General features: G+C 41.3%; 3 protein-coding genes across 13 annotated transcripts in view; 2 read left to right on the forward strand and 1 right to left on the reverse strand.

Moving 5' to 3' along the window:
- The first annotated feature begins 941 nt into the window (after window positions 1-941).
- Window positions 942-6112, forward strand: asb4 (ankyrin repeat and SOCS box containing 4). The gene is made up of 6 exons (XM_054763693.1): window positions 942-1323; window positions 1876-2175; window positions 2667-2909; window positions 2978-3225; window positions 3296-3409; window positions 3480-6112. Exons 1-6 carry the CDS (start codon window positions 1014-1016, stop codon window positions 3666-3668), a joined length of 1404 nt encoding a protein of 467 aa, XP_054619668.1. The 5' UTR covers window positions 942-1013; the 3' UTR covers window positions 3669-6112.
- Window positions 5274-14241, reverse strand: pdk4 (pyruvate dehydrogenase kinase, isozyme 4). The gene is made up of 11 exons (XM_054763694.1): window positions 13919-14241; window positions 13457-13598; window positions 11761-11832; window positions 10352-10536; window positions 10080-10169; window positions 9694-9771; window positions 8495-8571; window positions 8326-8424; window positions 8091-8204; window positions 7668-7781; window positions 5274-7517 (listed from the first exon to the last, which is right to left on the reverse strand). Exons 1-11 carry the CDS (start codon window positions 14034-14036, stop codon window positions 7371-7373), a joined length of 1236 nt encoding a protein of 411 aa, XP_054619669.1. The 5' UTR covers window positions 14037-14241; the 3' UTR covers window positions 5274-7370.
- Window positions 14242-14907: 666 nt separating this feature from the next.
- Window positions 14908-19862, forward strand: part of LOC129173115 (cytoplasmic dynein 1 intermediate chain 1) — a 48174-nt gene continuing 43219 nt past the window's right edge. For 4 of the 11 annotated variants that reach the window (XM_054763681.1, XM_054763683.1, XM_054763682.1 and 1 more), the window contains exons 1-7: window positions 14908-15195; window positions 15586-15719; window positions 15803-15917; window positions 16312-16399; window positions 18294-18335; window positions 19269-19328; window positions 19490-19605. In XM_054763681.1, the coding sequence (XP_054619656.1) occupies window positions 15600-15719; window positions 15803-15917; window positions 16312-16399; window positions 18294-18335; window positions 19269-19328; window positions 19490-19605 (541 nt within the window). In that variant the 5' untranslated portion in view covers window positions 14908-15195; window positions 15586-15599. Of the gene's footprint in view, window positions 15196-15585; window positions 15720-15802; window positions 15918-16311; window positions 16400-18293; window positions 18336-18364; window positions 19329-19489; window positions 19606-19862 lie in introns of those variants that run through there. The other 7 variants (XM_054763685.1, XM_054763692.1, XM_054763686.1 and 4 more) reach the window with 4 other exon arrangements.

The raw sequence follows: 19862 nt of genomic DNA on the forward strand, positions 1-19862 counted from the left end.
CAACTGTAATTTGGATTATTATTTGCAAAAACTGGTGCGATTTCAGATTGTGGTCTTATTTTTTTATGTCTCCCCCCCATTGTTTTATATACAGTATGAAATAAAAGTATGGATTAAGATAAGTGATATGAAGGCCGTCTGCCAAGTCTTAAGAGGGGTTATGAAATAAGCTAACACTACTGTGTAACTACTATGTGTTGTACGTAGGGACCTGCTATCCACAGGAGGCCCCATTTTGCGAAAGGTGTGCATTCTCTGCAAATGCGCAAAGGATTCACATCGCTGCCGTGAGCCATAGAGCACCAAGTCAGCAAAGACAAGAAATCTTGAAACCGTGCTCGTTGCCACAATGACTGACATCACACGCAGAATAAAAGAATAAACTGGCAGAAGTCACCCCCTCACCTGTCAGTCCCTTGTGGTGTAATGGTACAGCTGTGCTCCCTTTAAGGCAGCGCGTGTGCACAATTTGTTTCCCATATATTCATATTACTCAAAGACATGCATCTTGCATGAACATGTAGGTTCAAGTTAAATAGTGTAAAAATAGCTTTTAATCGGTCAGTTAGATACTGAAGGGGCACAATGTGTTTTTTTTTTTTTTCCCCCCCATGGAGCCCAGAATTCCTCGCGGCGCCCGTTTGTGATACAGTCGTTTTGTAATAGGGAATATGGGGGTCTCCAAATTAAATTCTACTTAGGGCTCCTGCTTAGGAGCACAGTTTAGTTGCCAGCTATCCCAAAACTTTAATGGAAATCAGCTGGGTAGTTTTTGGAATAGGGTGAAAACAGTTCTAATTGTCAATTTGAAATGAAAAATTTCAGCATGTGGCCTGCAGACTCGCTGACCCAAATTCAGACACACATACCTCCAGCTCTGCAGTCCCTCCCCTTCTATTTATATTTCACTCCACTTCCATTTTCCTCTCCTGCCACTTGTTGTCCTTAGTCTTTTTTGTTGTTTTACATCATATAGTCCTCAAAATTGTGGCTGATGGCTTCCAGTGCGGGTAATGCTTGAATCTTTCATCATCGTTCTTTGCACGTGCATTTCCAACCTCCTTCATGCAGTGAGGAGAGTATTTGTGGCTGAGTTAGCTGGTGTAGCTAATGTAGGCCAACGGCCCTCTTGTCAAGAGGTGTTCATGGAGGATTTGAGCTCGAAACAAGTGGCTGTCAAACAGCTGAAGCAGCAGTACTTGGAGGCCTTGCAGGCCAACGATGCCCAGGAGGTCCTCCGGATCCTGCACACGAGCAAGCTTGACATTGACACTGTGCTGGAGGTGGATGACCCCAGCATGGTCCTGGCTTCTTACAAACAAGGTAAGGCAAATTGGCCTCATACAAACCATTCTGTAGTTTATCCACTCGATGGTGCTAAGACATTTATACATCTAGAGTCCTACGCAGAACACACAACCTCATCAAGGACAGCACACATCCACAACACTCATTATTCACACTCCTGCCATCAGGCAGACGCTACAGGAGTTTGAAGTCCAGGACCACAAGGCTGGCAAACAGCTTTTACCCACAGGCCATCAGGCTTCTCAATGAAGCACTCAGACACGCCACACGCAACACACACTCATAGCACTTTATTTATTTATTTATTTATTTGTATTATTTACTTGCATTAATGTCTCTTCTGTTGTTGTTGCTTAATTTCTTGGTATTTATGTATATGTGTTTATGTTTCTTATGTTCTTATTCTTTCTTGTGTTTTTCTTTCTTTTCCTTGGGAGAATGAACAGAATAAGATTTTCATTGCATGGTATAACTGCTGTTTTACCATGCACATGACAATAAAACTCTCTTGAATCTCTTGAATCTTGAATCTTGAAGAAATCACAAACTGTGTCTGATTTGCAACAGGGTACTGGTTGCCAGGGTACAAACTGGAAAAATCCTGGGCGATGGGTCTTCATGTTTGCGTGATGTACAACGCTGTGGAAACTGCACTGGTGCTCCTTCAGGAAGGTGCTGCCATCAACCGCATGCCCAACGGGAAGACGCCATTGCACGTGGCCTGCGAAGTGTCCAGTGCCGACTGTGTGGCTCTGCTCTTAGCCCACGGCGCAAAGGTCAACAGTCTGTCACTGAGCGGACACACACCACTGCACTACTGCATCACCAAAGAGTCAGTGGAATGTGCCAAGTTGCTCATCCTGAAAGGTTAGTACACGGTCAGTCTACAGGAGTACCTCATAAGGTGGTGGTGAATGTGGGGTTTTACATATCCCTTGCTTGCGTGGGTTTCTGGGGGGTACTCTGGTTTCCTTCCATACTTCCAAAGCAGCAAATGATTGTTCGTCAATATATACCCTTTACGGATGACTGGTGATCTGTCCAGAGGACCTGAAAAGAATAGGTACTAGAAAATAGATGGGAGAGGTAAAAGTAAAAGGGGTGGCAAGGTGGTAGAGTGGTCTTTTGCAAACCTGGAGGTTGTGGGTTTGATCCTGCGTCCCCCAGTAATTCTGTCAAAGTACAGCACCTTTGAGATACTGATGCTGAGATGCCCCAATTGCTCCTGTTGCTGCCTCATCAGTAGCTGAATGAAAGCACTTTGACAGCCTTGAAGGCAGTAGAGCGCCATACAAGTGCAAGCCCATTGATAAGTTTGTACCAAAAAGACACAGGAAACTCTTTCTTTTCTCATGTAGGTGCCGAAGTTAATGCCCCCAGCCACAACAATGAAGAGGACACACCATTACACACTGCAGCCAGATTTGGAGTCCCAGAGCTAGTGGCCCTCTATTTAGCCCACGGAGCATCTGTAGATGGACTCAATTCTTTCCAAGAGAGCGCCCTGATGACCGCTGCCTTTTGGTCATTTGACCCCAAAGAACAAACCTACAGCCAAGATCACCATCTTGTCGCCCGCCTCCTGTTGGACCACAAAGCAGGTCTGGATGGAGTTTCACCTTATAATCAGTATGCAGAGCTGCAGGCCCATTTTAATGTTTTGTTGCAGATGCCAACCTTCAAGAGGAGGACCATAAAACTGCTCTTCACAAGGCAGCCTGGAACTGCGATCATATCTTGATGCAGATGTTGCTAGAAGCCGGAGCAGATACACGAGCCATGGACATCAACGGCTGCTCTCCCATTCAGTATCTCATCAAAGTGACTGATGTCAGGCACACGGCCCTACCTGAAATCTGCTATCAGCTGCTGCTCAACTACAATGCAGCTAGGATCTATCCACCACAGTTCCACAAGGTACGGACACCATGATGGTGTGGAGTGGAAAGCACTCACTGGGTCGTGTGTATCATGTTGAGCTGTGCAGGTGTTGCAGTCCTGCCACGACTACCCCAAAGTTGTCGAGATCATGGTCAACTGTTATGGACGTTTGAAGCCCACAAGAAAGTGGAGAACTGCCATTCCTGATGACTGCTATAAGGTAACTCCAAATGAAGACTTTCATAGACTCTCCTGTCTTTTAATCAGGTTTTCTCTCTATCCTATCTCAGCGACATAAGGAATTCTACGACTCTTTGTACGCCGTTTGTACTAACACCCCTCGCAGCTTGCTGCACCTGACCAGATGTGCCATAAGAGGCAGTATAGGTGGCTCCTGCGAAAGAGGTGTAGCCAATCTCCCATTACCGTCCAGCATGAAGAGCTATTTGTTGTTGAAACCTGAGGGCATACTGTACTGATTCCTGGGCAAAAGAGGGTTTCAACTGAGAACATTCAATACCAGCTGGGAGGATGACAAGTCAATTCCCAACATGTTACTTTCTCTGAATCTAAAATCCTGCTTGCTGCTCCAGCGTAGCTAAATCTACCTGGCAACCAGTCTTGATGCTCTCAAAATGTCCTACAGATGTTTGCTAGAACAAACACTTGACAAGCTTCCCAACAAGTGGACTGCACTCATATGTATGTTGAAAAACTACTTTCCACTCTGGCCCCTACACTCCTATTTTCACTAAAAAATGTACCAAATATTTTTAAAGAGGATGGCTAGAATACTTGGAAAAGTCTCAAGATACTTGAATATGACTTGTAACATTGGTCGAAGAAAACCATGCTATAACGGTGTGAGCATTTACTAAATCTCGGTGTTCAATTCAATTTATTATGGAGAGATAATACCAGTGGATTGCATAGTTGGAAGTAGAGGTGTCACAAGACACTCAGCTCACGAGACAGGGCGATACATGAGATTGGGTCTACAAGACTGAGATGAGACGAGATTTTAACATTACTTTAGTGAAAAGTACAAGGAAAAAATATTAAAAGTATATGACGATATATTGCAGTCTACTTATTTAATTTCGTATGTTACTTTGCACTGCTCCTCAAGAGGTTACACTGTTCTGCACAGTGTGTGGATGCCACCGAGACAAAGAGAATGTATGACTGACAAAAGGGCTCACGCCGTTCATACTGTTGTTCTATGGAATGCATAGAGTGAACTCTCTTCCTGCCTGTTTTGAGGCGAGAGACGAGAAAAACAGACACGCATGCGCATGACTCGCCAGTTGCTAGAAACAATGTTACAAATCTAATGCATCTACAAGCAATAGAGCAAAGGAGAGCGCCACGAAAAGTGACAACAAACAGCAGAAAAGGCTAATGTAGGCTGCTCCTTGCAAAACACACACCCTTGCGCCAAATTTTCATGAAACTTGGGTGCTTCGGTTAAAACCTTGGTATTCCATCAATTATAATGTGCTTTAACATTTGGGCTGAACAAACTTTTCTTTGAAAAGAACTTAGTAAGCATTTGGCAGCCTGCTTTTAGCTTTCTTTTCCTCTCGTGTCTCCTTTCTCTTCTGGCAGCCTGATTTTTTTCTTTGCGGGGGGACATGATGTTGCGTCGCTCAGAGCACTGTGTACAAATGAGTCGCTACATCCATCCTTTTTATATGGTCCCTTGCCTTGGCTTTTGTATACGGTCTAGGTTTTTGTACAATATTGCACGTCACAAACTGGTCTGTTTGACCGGTACTGTATCGTACAAAATGTTCCCTGACTCACTGCATTTTTTAGTGGAGTGTGACTGCTAAATAACACACCATGGGGCCAAATAAAGTTGAGGTTGACAGAAATTTCATAAAGAAAGTGAGAACCACTACTGAATTCGACCTCGCCAGGGTGTCTGCATCAACAATAACTTCCATTCTTTTATCATTTATGATTATTTTGATTTGTTTTCCTTGATGTATATCTATAATTACTATACATGACAAAAGAATGGAACTTATTGTTGATGCAGACTTATTTTTATGTGTTTTCCTTGATGTAAATCTATAATTATTCTATATATAATGTATTTTCTGTTCATATTTTTGGGTGTCATATTATGTTTACGTTATTGCATTTCATCAAAGCTTTTGAAAGGAACCAATGAGGTACCTGTACCAAAACTCCTCCCAGATGTAAAAGAACATGTAAAAGAAAAAACATCTTCAAAACGGTACTAGTGCACCCCCTGTGCTTGTGGTGGGGCCCTTGGGGCAATTTCTGTATGCTGACATACTTGTGGTCTAGACTACAGCAGACAGAACATTATCTGGGTGGCGCTATTATGCAAATAATTGATGTGAACATAACCAGGTTGGGTCATCAGGGCACACTAATGAAGGGGGCAAACAGAGCCAGTGGACTGTGTCTGCTGCATGTTCCCTAATACACACTGTGATGGCATGTAGCTCTATTAAATGTTTGTTTTATCTTGTAACCAAACTGTGTACAAATCTGCTGAAGGAAAGAACAACGCTTTGGAGCAGTGGTGTATTTTTTTTTTTGTGGTATTTTCTGAGGTTTGCTATTTTATTTTTTGGGGTTAGTGTTGAACCATATCATGATGGGAATGACAATACTACAATGTGAAATGGAAACCTTTAGTTAAGAGGAAATGTACGTAAATGACATGAAATTAATACAGGGATCAACTTGACAAATGGTTGAGAGGTAAAACAGTATGAATAGTGTGTGGGGATGCTTTAAAGATATTAAAGGCAATATCTAATAGAGCCATACAGCTTGCATAATATGTAAAGTGATGTTCGTCAGCATACAGTATATGCAGGTTAGTTCCAAAGGTCATTTGTTATTACATAGCACCTTCTTCTCGCTACAGCAAGAAAGTGTTCATGCGCAAATATTACATCTCTCCTCCTCCAGTTGCTCAAACATCTTCATATACATAACAGTACTCATTTCAAACAAGCACATCTACTTTTTCCATACGGAAATGAACATTCATGGAGTATATTCATGCAACTATTTCAGTTGGCTTCAGTTCAGGACGGGTCCTATTTGCTGACATTGTTAAAAATTTGAAATACTAAAATATGGCACATCTCAGTTGACATTCATCAGTCGTAATATTTGTTTTCTTTGTTTGGATTGTTAATGAGTTGGCCCACAATGAGGACCTGAACTAGCTCAGCAGCAAACACATGACAGAGATAGTGACTAAGCAGATAAAGGCAAATAAGATGAAATCAAGTGGACAGAACCATGGTAAAATACTGGAGGAGCGGTTCTGTTTGGAATAGGCTTTTTAGTGTTGACATTCATACGACCTCAATGTCCAACAGTTGGAAGATCATTTGACAGGAAACAGAGTGTATATAGCTAGAGGTAAAAATGTCTTCTTTTAGAGTGTTATATCTTATTTTAAAATTAAATAACATTCACTTGTCCTTTTTTTTTTTTTGCTTTTGTATGTAAAACAGCTATCACCTGCGTCTAAGAAATGTTGCTCCCAAACAGTAGGAAGAGTGTTAGCTATGATAACTTAATTAAAGATGCTAATTGTAAAAAGCTAGGTAGTATCAGTCGGTCCCTTTACCATAAAAACAGGCTGAGGTGCCTGTTTTTATTGCTGTTGCAATAAAGAAGAAGTCAATACTTTCAAAAACTGTCACTAAATAAAAAGGTAACTGTAAAAGATTATGTACAAAAAATGAAAAAGGATCCTATGACCTGTTTTACTAAGTGGATACTAAAGTGATGTGACACTGGATTTTACAAATAGCACCTTTAACACAGTATTTGTTTTATAACTTCTTTCTGCACGACCTACAAATTCAATGAATCTGTGTTGTAAATTTAAAAAGGCCATAGATAATGTGCAAGTCTCCAGAAACATTATAGATTTTTTTTTAATGAAAAAGCATAATTCAACACAGCTAACCTGTTAGTTTCATGGGGTAAAAATGTTATAAAAATTAAATAACTAAAACTGGATAGTGGCAAATGCACACTCAGGAAATCTGCAAAGTCATGGTCTCAGGATCAATTGAAATTATGTCACCTTCTGACTGGAACTGGCCAAACTCTTGTTTCTTCTATTTTTTCAGTCCTATTTTCCCATTATTTTCGCCACTACCTCCTTCAGTCCATTATGAGTGTGTCCTCTCGCTTCTGCCCAGCTTTTTTGGCTCCTTGCTGGGCATGCACCAGTCGTCGGCCTCTATGGTGGCCTGGTAGTGGCGCAAGGCTGACTTGTTGAACACGGGCAGCCTCTCCACCGACTCCGAGGACAGGGCCTGTGAGACAGTTCAAACATATGAGCGCAATGACAAAAGGGCACATCCAGTATCATCTGTGTTACATCATTCCTTGGCATGTGTCAAGGCTGTGTACGTGACCAGCTGATGGTTATTTTTGACAGAGTTGGCCGGCTGTGCTGTTGTCACCTTCAAGTATATGACAGCTGAGGTTCCATAGCCCTCCATCGAATAGAGCTGTAGGTCTCCTTGGAAATACTTAGCATACAGACGGGAGATGGGGAGGCCATAACCGAAACCCGCCTGGGGACGGACGGAGGTTAGGTCAGAATAACAACCCTACTGTGTTTACACACTAGAGGATCAAAATGGAAGTTAAAACATAAAAAAACCCTGTTAAATAGTAAGGCATTGCTTCGCAGTTGTGGTTACATGTGGTTAAATCTTGCTGAGGGGCCCGCACCTTGTAATAAGCTGATTAACAAGCTTATTCAGCTTCACCTCTCCCTTAGCACAATGACACAGAGCTGGATCTCACGTTTCAAAAGCAAACACAAGCTGGAGGTGCGACGGAGGTGTTAAGAAATACGGTCAACAAGCTTTAAGTCTCACCAGGGGGGCATTACGAGCGTTGTCAATATGTACAGGACTGGGAGCTGTGGAGTACATGTAGCTGAAGAGACGCTCAATCTTCCTCAGTGGGACTCCTCCTCCTCTGTCAGACATCTAAAAATAAAAAAATGTGTTAAAAGATAAAGAGGGGAAACGACGCATGCTTCTATTTACTGTATGTAAAGAAATAGATTACTAGTTTATCTCTGGTGCCATAACTTTTGTACTTATCTACCTTGATAGTCAGGTCCTCAGTGCCCAGTGAGACTCGTACTTTGATGGCAGGCAAAACTAAACTTGACTCGTGGGTCTCTACTGTAGCTCGCATGGCGTTCTGAGGGAGAACATAATGTACATGTTGTACAATACATGCTTTTGCTATTGTTTGCTATTGCTCACCGTACCTTGAAGAGCTCAAACAGCATATGGTAGAGGTGCGATGGCACATAAACAATGTGGAGGGGCTGGTCAGGGTTCTTGGCTGTGTAACATTGAGTGACATGATACAAAAAAAACATAACATTGTAGTAATTACAGCAATTCATTGCCACTTCACACTTTGAAATTCCATTTTCATGTTTTTAAAAAATACATTAATAAATTATGCATATTTAAATTGTATTAAATTATAATATTAAATTGTACATATTTTTTGCCATAATTAAGCATTTGCGCGCATAAAAATAGCTAAATGAACTAAAACACAAATACTGTATAAGGCATTCAGAAGATGCATTCAAAGACATTGTAGTGCTATGTAGTATTCTACACTGGTCACAAGGTGTCAGTACTGTTTCTGTAATGTTCAGTGAGACACACAAGCACCAGACTTGACGGCTGGAACAACAAGCTTTCATTGCAGGTTGAATTATCTCACAACAGGGACAATAATCCCTAACACGGGCTACTGTTGGGGCCATAACCCACGCCGTCACTTTCTGTCCACCCCCACCACTCAGTTCCTCCAGCACCGGAACACACACGAGCATGAGTCTTATTTATGTCTTGAATGGCTTATTTTAGTTTATTGAGTGTACTATATTGGGTAATATGAGTTTAAGTACAAAGATATTCAATTTATAAATAAGGAATCCTACTGCGTGGATTTAATCACAATCACAATAAACGAGGGATAACTCTATTAAATTCAAATTTTTGGCTATGTATGATCACCACATCTGAATATAAATGTGCTATAACAAATGCACCTTTATGATGACAATGGGGCTAATTGACACAGTCAATTTAACATCCATCCATCCATTCATTTTCCATACTGCTTCTCCTCATTAGGGTTGCGGGGGCATGCTGGAGCCTATCCCAGCTGACTTCGGGCAACAGGCGGGGTACACCCTGGACTGGTTGCCAGCCAATCGCAGGACACATATAGACAAACAACCATTCACACTCACATTCATACCTATGGACAATTTAGAGTCAGAGGAACTGCATAATTGTTTGCATAATAGTTACATTGGAGCTAAATATCGGACGTTTGTTGTAAGACAACCCACCAAAGACCAAGAACAGCTTGTAGTAAGTTCTTAAGTATGAATTAATTTCAATATATATGTACAATAGAATATATAGCAAAACTGCTTACAATTTACTTGTGAGATTTCCATTTCAGGGGAGGTCAGGTAATACTGCTCACACAGCATCTTTGACGTTTCATATGCATCTACATGGAAGAAATACAAGTACGGTAACGTGAATACAGTTTATATTGCTTCCTTATCAAACAGAAAAAAGCTAGAGGGTTTTTTAGCACACAGTGTTTTCAGTCTTTAAGTGAACTAACTAGTCAACCCAACAAACAGACCTGTTTATGTCCTCAATATATCCCACAATAACATGTTTTCACACGCCACCCTTTATACCCACTATAAAAATGTTATTAAATTCAGACATTAATCTGAACAAACAACTTGCTTGACAACAGATGATACATTCAATGTGTGTCTGGAGGATTGAACCATCATTCATTACCTTTTACAACCTCCCCCACATCACAGGTGGGATCAATGCTACCGATATGCTTGGGGTGGGCCGGGTTCACACTGCCGTCGAAGATTAAAGCTAAAAGACACAGTGCAAAACAACACTGAAGTCAATAAACGTGCATGCAAAAATAAGACCGATATATTTTATATATGCACAGTATCAGTGGAGTGATGTCAGGCACAAGGAAGACTTTTTAAAATCTAACAGACTCTACTGTGATGATGAACTCACTGATAATCACCGAGTACTATACTGACTGTGCTGGTTCATGAGCATGCGTGTGGAGATGCGACTCATGTAGAAGCGGTCGAGAAAGTACTGGACGTTCTGATTGGTCACGGGGTCCACGCCAAAGGCCTCCTTGTACTCCACCACACCCTGAGCCATTGTGGGCACCACATTGTTGTGCCGATTACGGATTGTAATCAGATTCTGTGTGAAGCTGAGGACAAAGACATGATGGATGTAGTATTAGTATTTGAGCTACACCAGAAAATCTATGGCTGGACATCTTAAATAAACATGAAACACATACTGTACGTTGAAAAAGGGCAAACAAACATTGATGCATCATCACTCCCTTTATGACCGCTATTTTATTGTTGAACAAAGGTTACTGTTGAATACATATACAGCAGATCGCCGCATATTCGCCATTCAGCATTCACGACCCTGCAAATTCACAAGTTTTTGATTAATGTAATTTTTTATTTTTTATTTATTTTTTTACACATGTGGAACACACACTGTAACTGGATCACACGGACTATGCGGGCATCAACATATACTCTTACACACCAATATACATGCAAAACAATACTATTTTGTACTAGTTTACAAACCGCAAGGCATGCTGGGAAACCCACTTGCACACATCTCCAAAAGAAAATTGCCCAGCATGCCTTGAGGGTTACACTTTCATGTAAAATAGCATTGTTTTGCATGTATATAATTGTGTAAGCTTTCATTTGGATAGCTGCCTGGTCCATGTGGTGCAGTTACAGTTTACTGTGTGCCCAACTTATTCCATTTATTTTTGGTTGCACCATGAGTGAGTTAGGCATTTGGTTTGATGAAATAAAATGTCCAGCAAATAAAAAGTAATTCCTAAAGCAAATCGGTGTTATCGACAGTAGAACCTTGATGCAGCAGTGGAGCCCAGGCTTGATCAGATTTTTATGGGCCTGTCAATTACGGTTAGTGAATAGCAAGGATCTACTCTGTAATCATTATGTAGGCAGTCATTTCTGGTGGTGTGACAGTATCTATAGCCACAATAGCATAATCAATCTTTTTCAATCTGACAGTATCTTTATGGGACTGCATATGGTCTATCAGCTGTTTCCAGACATCATTTGGCTGTTAGACATTTACAGTGTAATCAAAAGCACTGAACTCAATCCACCTTTTCTTAACAACAACCTAGACCACATGTGTCAAACTCGTGCCCTGGAGGGCCGAGACGCTGCAGGTTTTCTCTCCAACCAGTTTCTTCAGAAGCTAATTTAATTGATGAGTTCCCTCAAACTGAAGGTGTTGATCATTAAAATCACCTGCTTTAGTGACTGGCTGGAAAGAAAACCTGCAATGTCTCGGCCCTCCATGGCACGAGTTTGACACCCCTGACCTAGACTTTTGTTTATGTGTGTGTGAGTGAATTCCTTACTTAGTCAAGACGTCCTTATCGTCTGGATCTTTCTCTAAAAACTCTATAAGCTCCAACAAACTCTGTGAATACCTGAGGGAAGCAAAAAGAAACAACTCTTAAGAATCATTCAGATTGTTTACAAGTGTAAGGCTTCATGCAAAACCACTGAAAAGTACAGTTCTTCATGTTAGATATGTTAAACCTTATTCAAAGGCCAGTGAATGAAGCAGACGCATATGGGGCTTGCGAGTGACAGAAACACACACACTCAAGTGCTGGAGAAAGTAGGTGAAAGGTGAACTGCAAGGATGTCTCTTTGTTGGGCTTGCCCATGAACTGACCTCCACTTCTCTATTTCATGTTGTAAAAACATAACTAACATAACTGCTTGTTTGCACTCATCAACTACAGATCATTAGTGTTTGACTGTGCTGCAAAAATCAGACTCTTGAGCAGCACAAAGGGTGCAGCTGGCACGTGTGCCAAATATAGCTATGGGACAGGAGTTGGGGAGGGTGGGGGAGGGGAGCTGACCTTTCTTGTGACTTCACGTGACTCGTGCACAAACACATAAGGTAGTGATGACAAAATAACCGTCATACTCGGGTAAAGTCTAAAAGTTAAGTGCTGTTTAGCAGCACGAGCGTGTCCATGTGAAAGAAAAAAAACAAAAACAAAGAAAACCTAAATGAAGCTGAGTGGATATTGTTTTCACTTGAAAGAAAATCCTCTAAGTAACACGTAATGCTGTAACAATACATTACCTGTTGCTAAGCTGCATTTGGGGCCCCTGTTTGCAGTGAGGCTCAATATTGTGGGAAACGCCCAGCCTCACAATTGAACAGTTATATACACTGCAATTAGCAGCTAAGCAAGACATTTTGGTCAATGGCACCCATAGTTTTTGATCTTCCTCAACTTTTAGAAACATGTCGATCGTGTAAGGCTTGCATATCAAATTTGGTGCTAATCCTTATTTATGATGGTAAATTAACTACTACTGTATATAATATCAAATCACTATATGTTTACGGGAGTATGCTGCAGCCTACCGCAGCTGACTTCGGAAGAAAGGCAGGGTACACCCTGGACTGGTCGCCAGCCAATGGCAGGGCACATGAACGAATGAATGAATATAAAATCAGTGTGATTCATTGCTTTGGGATGGATAGGCAGGCTAATGAGTGGGAAATTAACAAGACTGACTGATGTTTGGGTGTTACCTTTGCATGCATCACCTTCTACACTATACTTGAAGCCATGTACACACAAGTACCTTGATATGGGCATGTTCAGCCTCAAACATGCGGGTATGAACCTGTCTGTCAGCAGGTTATGGCCGGTGTCAACAAAAGAACCATTGCATGATCGGAGAGACCAGCAAGTTTCATTTTGGTGACAAAAATGAACATGGAGTGTATATGACAATGCAGTGGCTTTATATAAGAAATGTTTATATGTGGGAATTAAAGATACGGGGACATACAGCATGTCATTATCTCCTTCAACAAAGGTCATGGGGTTTAATCCATGTGTGGCATTCACTGGTGCATGGGTTGTAAGATGGGAATGTAATAAACATGTGAAAAAGTTAAATGAGCTCCAAATCACAACCAGCACCAAGAGTACGCCTTTGACCTTGAAGGTGCGGATCTGGGTGACTCTGGCCATGATAAGATTGGAATAAAAAGAGACGATGTGTAGCATATCCTACCAACTGGTGAGGAGTTTTAGGGAAGGAGTGCTGAGGAGCTTGTCCGGGAGGAAATCAATTTCCTTCATGATGTTAGCCAGCCTGACAGGGAGCTCCTGCCGCAAGAACACAAAGGAGGTCTTCTCACACGCATTGGCCGAGCCTGCAGTCACATGCCGGACATAAAAAAAATCACTTAGCAAACAAACAATCTTTGACTCAGTTCCGTCAAATCAAATGATTATGGATTTGAAGTAGCCCTGTCACAAAGGTGCATATAGATACCATTTGTTTTTTTGATCTTTTAAGTCCAGAGAAGAAAAATCAATGGTGCAACTCTCCGAGGGTAGAGTACAAAATTCCAAAAGTGTACAAATTTTTATGATTTTTTGCTGAATCAGTAAGATGGGCTTATTTCAGCACTGCTGCCTTTGGAGTGCATGGAATACCCTGTCCAATAAATGACAGCCGAAATACACTTACCGAAGTCAATGAATTGCTTCATTGACAAAGGCGATGGAGAGAATTTGGAAAATCTCTCCACTTGCTTGGGTATGCTGGCCACCGAGCTGTTTTTCATCAAAAAATGAGCGAACTTCATGGTTACTGTTAAGAAGCCCAGCTGTGAGAGCGCAAGTGACTACCTTTCCTTCCTCCAGTTTGCTGCTTTTTACCTAGCATATACACAAAAAAGAAACTCCTCGGTTAGCATTATTTCATCTTTAAAGGTGGCTGCTCTCAAATCTTCGTTTCCTCCCGGGCCTCTTCGACTCGCATGTTTGGACCCTTCAAAATGAACTGTTTGTACTGTTGTTGGGCGGAGACGATGACAGATTGACATTCAATCGCACCAATGGCCGCGAAGTTTGCTAAACGGGGGCGGAACTGACTGTATGTTTTTGAAAGCTAGCTAGCGTTGTTCACCAAACCAACGACGAAATGCGTAAAGTACATACAGTACTGTATTTATCTTGTTTTATGAAATTGTGTTACAGTTGCGTGAAAACGGTCTAACGTTGGTGAGTCATGGAAATAAGTAAATGTTACCTATACAAAAAAAAATCAGGTAAACTGGTAGTCAAACATCACAAATGTGACGTACCGTGATTGACATGTAATCTGACCAATAGTGGTATACAACACGGTGACGTAGCACAGATTTATTGATTTACCTGTAATTTGACCAATAGGAGACGTCTACAATCAAAGCCCTTGAAATAGTCGGGAGGAAAAATAGAAATGCGAGTCAAGGCGCAAAGTCTGAATTAAGAATGGATGTCTGAATGATTTTCAAATCCCCATAAAGTATTTGTGTGAAAAAAAAATCTGGGGTAAAAGAGGAAATTTGGTAACCCCATAGTTGGGTAATTCACTTCCTCCGGGTGTCCAGAAGATGTCAGTGTAGAAAAAGCCACGCCAAAAGGACTGTAGTTAACGTCTCCAAGTGTCCAGAAGATGGCGGTATAGCAAAAACCACGACAAAGAGAGCGTTCTTGTCACAGGAGGTGGGATTTCCTCCTCTGTCTCAGCATCATCCTTTCCCATCCTCCTCTGGACCACCTGCCTTATGTTTTATTAGTCATCCACCGCCGAAATGCTCTGTGTCAAACGCTGCTCTCAGTAGCCTCACGGCACCCGTTTGTTGGTATATTTGTCGATTTAAGTGTAATTTAGAGAAATGATGTGCTGAAACCCTTGGGCGCAGCAGTGAGACAGCATCTTTTTCCGGTGACACATCATTATCATCACGCGTGGACAAGGTACGAGTGGAACGTTGTAAGGCACATTTGCTAGTATGTTTTATACATATGTGAAGGTGATACAAAAAACACAAGAATGTGAGTAAAACTGACAGTTTAAGCTGCCATGTTGGTTAAAGACAAATGAACTTGCCTGTAGCTGGCGTTGCATTGCTATCTTAACGTAGTACGTGATGCATGGGCATTTGTTCTGAATTGTGGAGTGCTTTTATAACCAGTGAATTATGTAAATGTCAACTAATAGGACATCCTCGTCACTGGTCAATGCATTAGGCAGACTTGCACTGTTAGTTTGTCATTAATAATATGTTCAATATTGTATTAGATATAATAATCATAGACAGTGGCATTGTAGCAATTGCATCTAACACGGGGTCATATTTCCCAAAGCCCCACTGAAGACCATGTCAGACAAAAGTGACCTAAAAGCCGAGCTGGAGCGCAAAAAGCAGCGCCTCGCCCAGATCAGGGAGGAGAAAAAGAGAAAAGAGGAGGAGAGAAAGAAGAAAGAGGTAACCAAAAAAGTAAGCATACTGTACAAGTGGGCATTCTCCATGTGGTTTGCTACTATTTTTTGTATAAAAAAAAAAAAAATCTTCCTGTGCAGGCAGAAAGCCAGCAGAAGACAGAGGCGACCCCAGAGGATTCGGACTTGGACCGCAAGCGTCGAGAGACAGAGGCCCTGCTGCAGAGTATTGGCATTTCACCCGAGCCTCCGCTAGGTGTATACTCTTAACACACTTATTTCTTAACATAACAATACCCTTGCAAAGCATGCTATAAGGATATTGTTAGTTATGATATTTGCTGAGTACGGCTGTACTTTACTGTCTCTTTGGAAGCCCTTCATTTAGATTAATTTGACTCTCAAGGGCGTCATTTACTTCCAGTAGGCTCTCTGAGAAGCTGTTCTCTAGTGGTCTGACGATGATACAACACCCTTTAACACTTCAAAATTGGGTCACAGCCATAAAAGGTGGAGTTATTTTTAATGCATCTTTAAAAATAGCCAAGCACAAGCAGTGAACGCGAGCCAAACGCCCTGTATCCCACTTCCTGTCACTTTTCTGTATTCACTTTGTAATGTAAAACCAGTATTTTTGTAATTTCCCGTAGTGCCAAATCCTTTGTCCCCGTCCAAATCAATGAGCACGCCCAGCGAAACGGGGAGCCAGGATTCAGCAGAGGGGGGAACAGCAGGCAGGTACGGCACTGTTTACAAGGTTTACCACTCAAGAACAACTGAAGCATTTAGACCTACCTAACTTACACCACATTATTGGATTTAATAGCATCACGCAAACTCGGTGTCATGTTTCCAAGTGTTCTGGGATGAGAATAATATTGCTTCATTATGGTTTATTTTGACGTATATTCTCCCTCTTGTTTTGCTAATTACACCACAGATTTAGGTAAGAATCACTATAGTCACTAGTTTTTTATGTGATTTGTCACAGTGTCTGGTGTTATGATGACCACTGCTCACAATGAGTGCCCTCTGCTGCTGTCAGTTAAAACATAAGCCCAAATACATCCCGCTCATCCAGCCATCTAGCAGATTTTGTCAAAGATATTACCGCTGAGTTTTGAACATTGTTGCAGAATTTTCAAACTTGGCAACTTTCCATAGGAATTAACTGGAAATTTTCAAAATTGCAGGATAATCTGTTAAATGTATATGAATCCCTCCCCACTTTGCGTTTCAGATTTCGCAGCTTCACTCACAGTTTTTCAAAAATGTTAAAATGATAAAAATAGAAAATTATTAAATCATTGCTGTTTCATGGTTGAATACGGTCCATTATTAGTCAGAAAATGAGAACATTTTACATATTTCTTTGCCACAATTAAGCATTTGCAAGCATAAAAATAGCTAAATGAATTAAAATACAAATATAGGACATTCAGAAGATGCATTCAGAGACGTGATGATGTGTAGTATTCTACACTGGTCAGTCGGTGTCAGAAATAGTACTGTAATGTTTGGTGAGACGCACATTCACCAGATTTGAACGCCGGGAACAACAGGCTTTTATGTCAGGTTTGAATTACCTCACATCAAGCACAATAATCCCTAACACGGCTACTGTTGCAGCTATAACCCATGCCAAGCTGGAGCTAACTCTGAACCACGACTGTCAGCTCCCCCAACACCGCAACACATTTACAGCAACACACATGAGCATGAGTCCTTTTTATGTCTTAAATGGCTTATTTCCTGTTTTTATGTGAGTAGTATTAGGGCAAAGGTGACTATATGGGTCTTATTTCATGTCTAGAGTGCAATAATGTTAAAAAAAAACATATTCAGTAGGTTGTAAACAGGTTTTCTATGCTCTAACCATGAAAATATTTTATTTATAAATAACGAGTCCTACTTAGTGGAAATACACTTATCACAGTTGGGGCGACCAGTCCAGGGTGTGCCCTGCCTCTCTCCAAAGGTCTGCTGGGATAGGCTCCAGCATACCCAGCATGCATACCTCATGCATAAAAAAGTCCATATCTCAAGGAAAGTTTTGCCCCCTTTGCAAGCCTATTTCTGACTGGCACTGTATCCGAGGTATCAATCAGAGACGTAACAATGTGTTTATTGTTGCTGTAGTTTGCAGTGCTGCATTGCATCATCCTGAGAGGTGTTTCTTATACTGTATTTTGCTACATGAGATTACCATCATGTCAGAAACACACCTCAGTATGTTGCATAAGTATTGTGGTACATTCAGACCTCTCTGACAAGGCTCATCAAAATTGAACAGTAATATTTGAAACAGCATCATTTGTTGTTCAATTATGTGTCTGAATGTAAGGGTGGTCATCAAGCACATTCTGTCTGCTCCACACTGGCACTTAACTGTTGAGGTTATTGTGTGAATGATGACACTTGTGGGGTTGGAATTGGGGCCAAGCATGGAATTTCATGCACTTTCTTTGCACCAAGAAACAATTTAGCAATCCAAATTCTTTTTATAACTGGATTTGTCAAATTGGTGGGCCTGCAATGAAAGATGCTTGCTTCCCACAAATCCACCCCTGGATTGAGTCACCGTGAGCATCTCCATTTGTGGCTGTGTGTGTTTGTGTGTGTCACTTCATAGGTCAGGTTTCTCAAAAAACAAGTCCCAGGTACAAAGCTCAAGGTAAGCATTCTCCAGACAAACGTAGAAACCCTTTCTTTATTTGGGGACAACCTCTATGAAGAGAGAGTCACCTACCGTGTTGCTTACTCACAACCTCTTACTCCCTGCTGGTGACTTTCTATGTTTGTTGTCATGAAACGGCACACGCATCAAAGGTGTGATGGGTGTGCTCAGTGACCCCCAAAAGGTATCATAAAAAATGAGAATTCTGATTGGAGGTGTTAAACGCCAGCCTGCCATCACACTCTTTTTTTTGATTCGCCTTTGCGTGAAAGACTCCTCTTCAGTTTTGTGCCACTCACATGATCATCATGCATGGCAGGTGCAAGTGTGTCAAGCAGGCTCACAGTCACCAAATAAGTCCAGTTTGATGTTTATATGCTGGGGTGTGGGTTAGGAGTGAGAACAGAATCCATGTTGATAGATACATTCATTTCGTTTTCCTGCCATTCATTTAATAATATTGGATGTCGGCATTTCACATACAGTACAGGCCAAAAGTTTGGACACACAACACAACTGATGGTCCCAATCCCATTATTAATAAGGCAAGAAATCCCACTAATTAACCCTGGCAAGGCACACAGGTGAAGTAAAAAAAACATTTCATGTGACTACCTCTTGAAGCTCATTGAGAGAACGCCAAAGGTTTGCAGTGCTATCAAAAAAAAAGATAAGACATAAAATAGATGTCTAAAATATAAGACATAGTTATTTCACACTTTTTTTGTTAAGTACATAATTCCTAGTGTTCATTCATAGTTTTGAGAATCTACAATGTAAATAGTCATGAAAATAAAGAACGCATTGAATGAGAAGGTGTGTCCAAACTTTTGGCCTGTACTGTATGTCCAAATAAATGTGGACACGTGTGTGCTTTGTTGACATGAATGTTGTTGTATGCTCTCTTACTCCCTCTGCTGGTCATATAAGGACACTGCAGTGGGACACAGACCCCACTGTGCTGCAGCTGCAGGCCGATTCTGAGCTTGGGTATGTTGTCTAAAAAGCAAAACAACACAAGAAAAGAACAAATGTAACTTTGCAAAAACAGGTATATATATTTGATTTATAATGTAATAGTGCATTTGTGGGAAAAAAAACATTGCTACATGCAGAGTGACATTTTGCAAACACCTTTTGTTGTTACCTAGGAGGAGGCTGCAGAAGCTAGGAGCCTCTAAGATCACACAGGTCGACTTTCAGCCAAAGGAAGCGGTCTTGTACAGCAAGGAGACACAAACACCGCTCACTGCCCACCTATCTGAAGGTAAATAGTTGTGTGCATCAACAATAAACACAAAAAAGGGTCTCACAGCCAAACAATCTTTTGCAATTCTGATATTTTCAGGGTCGAGTAGTGGGGCTCCAAAAGTTACAGGCGGGGGGGGGTTTCACGTTGCATTAAACGGTCGTCTTTGGGCGGTTAAATTTGATACTCCTTTGGTTAGCCAAGTTCACAGCCTGCAAACCTGGAGTGATTTAAAGATCTCACAAAAACAGAGAAGGAGGGCAGAAAGACGATGT

Source organism: Dunckerocampus dactyliophorus, chromosome 20, assembly GCF_027744805.1.
Source record: "Dunckerocampus dactyliophorus isolate RoL2022-P2 chromosome 20, RoL_Ddac_1.1, whole genome shotgun sequence".
Taxonomy (NCBI): Eukaryota; Metazoa; Chordata; class Actinopteri; order Syngnathiformes; family Syngnathidae; genus Dunckerocampus; species Dunckerocampus dactyliophorus.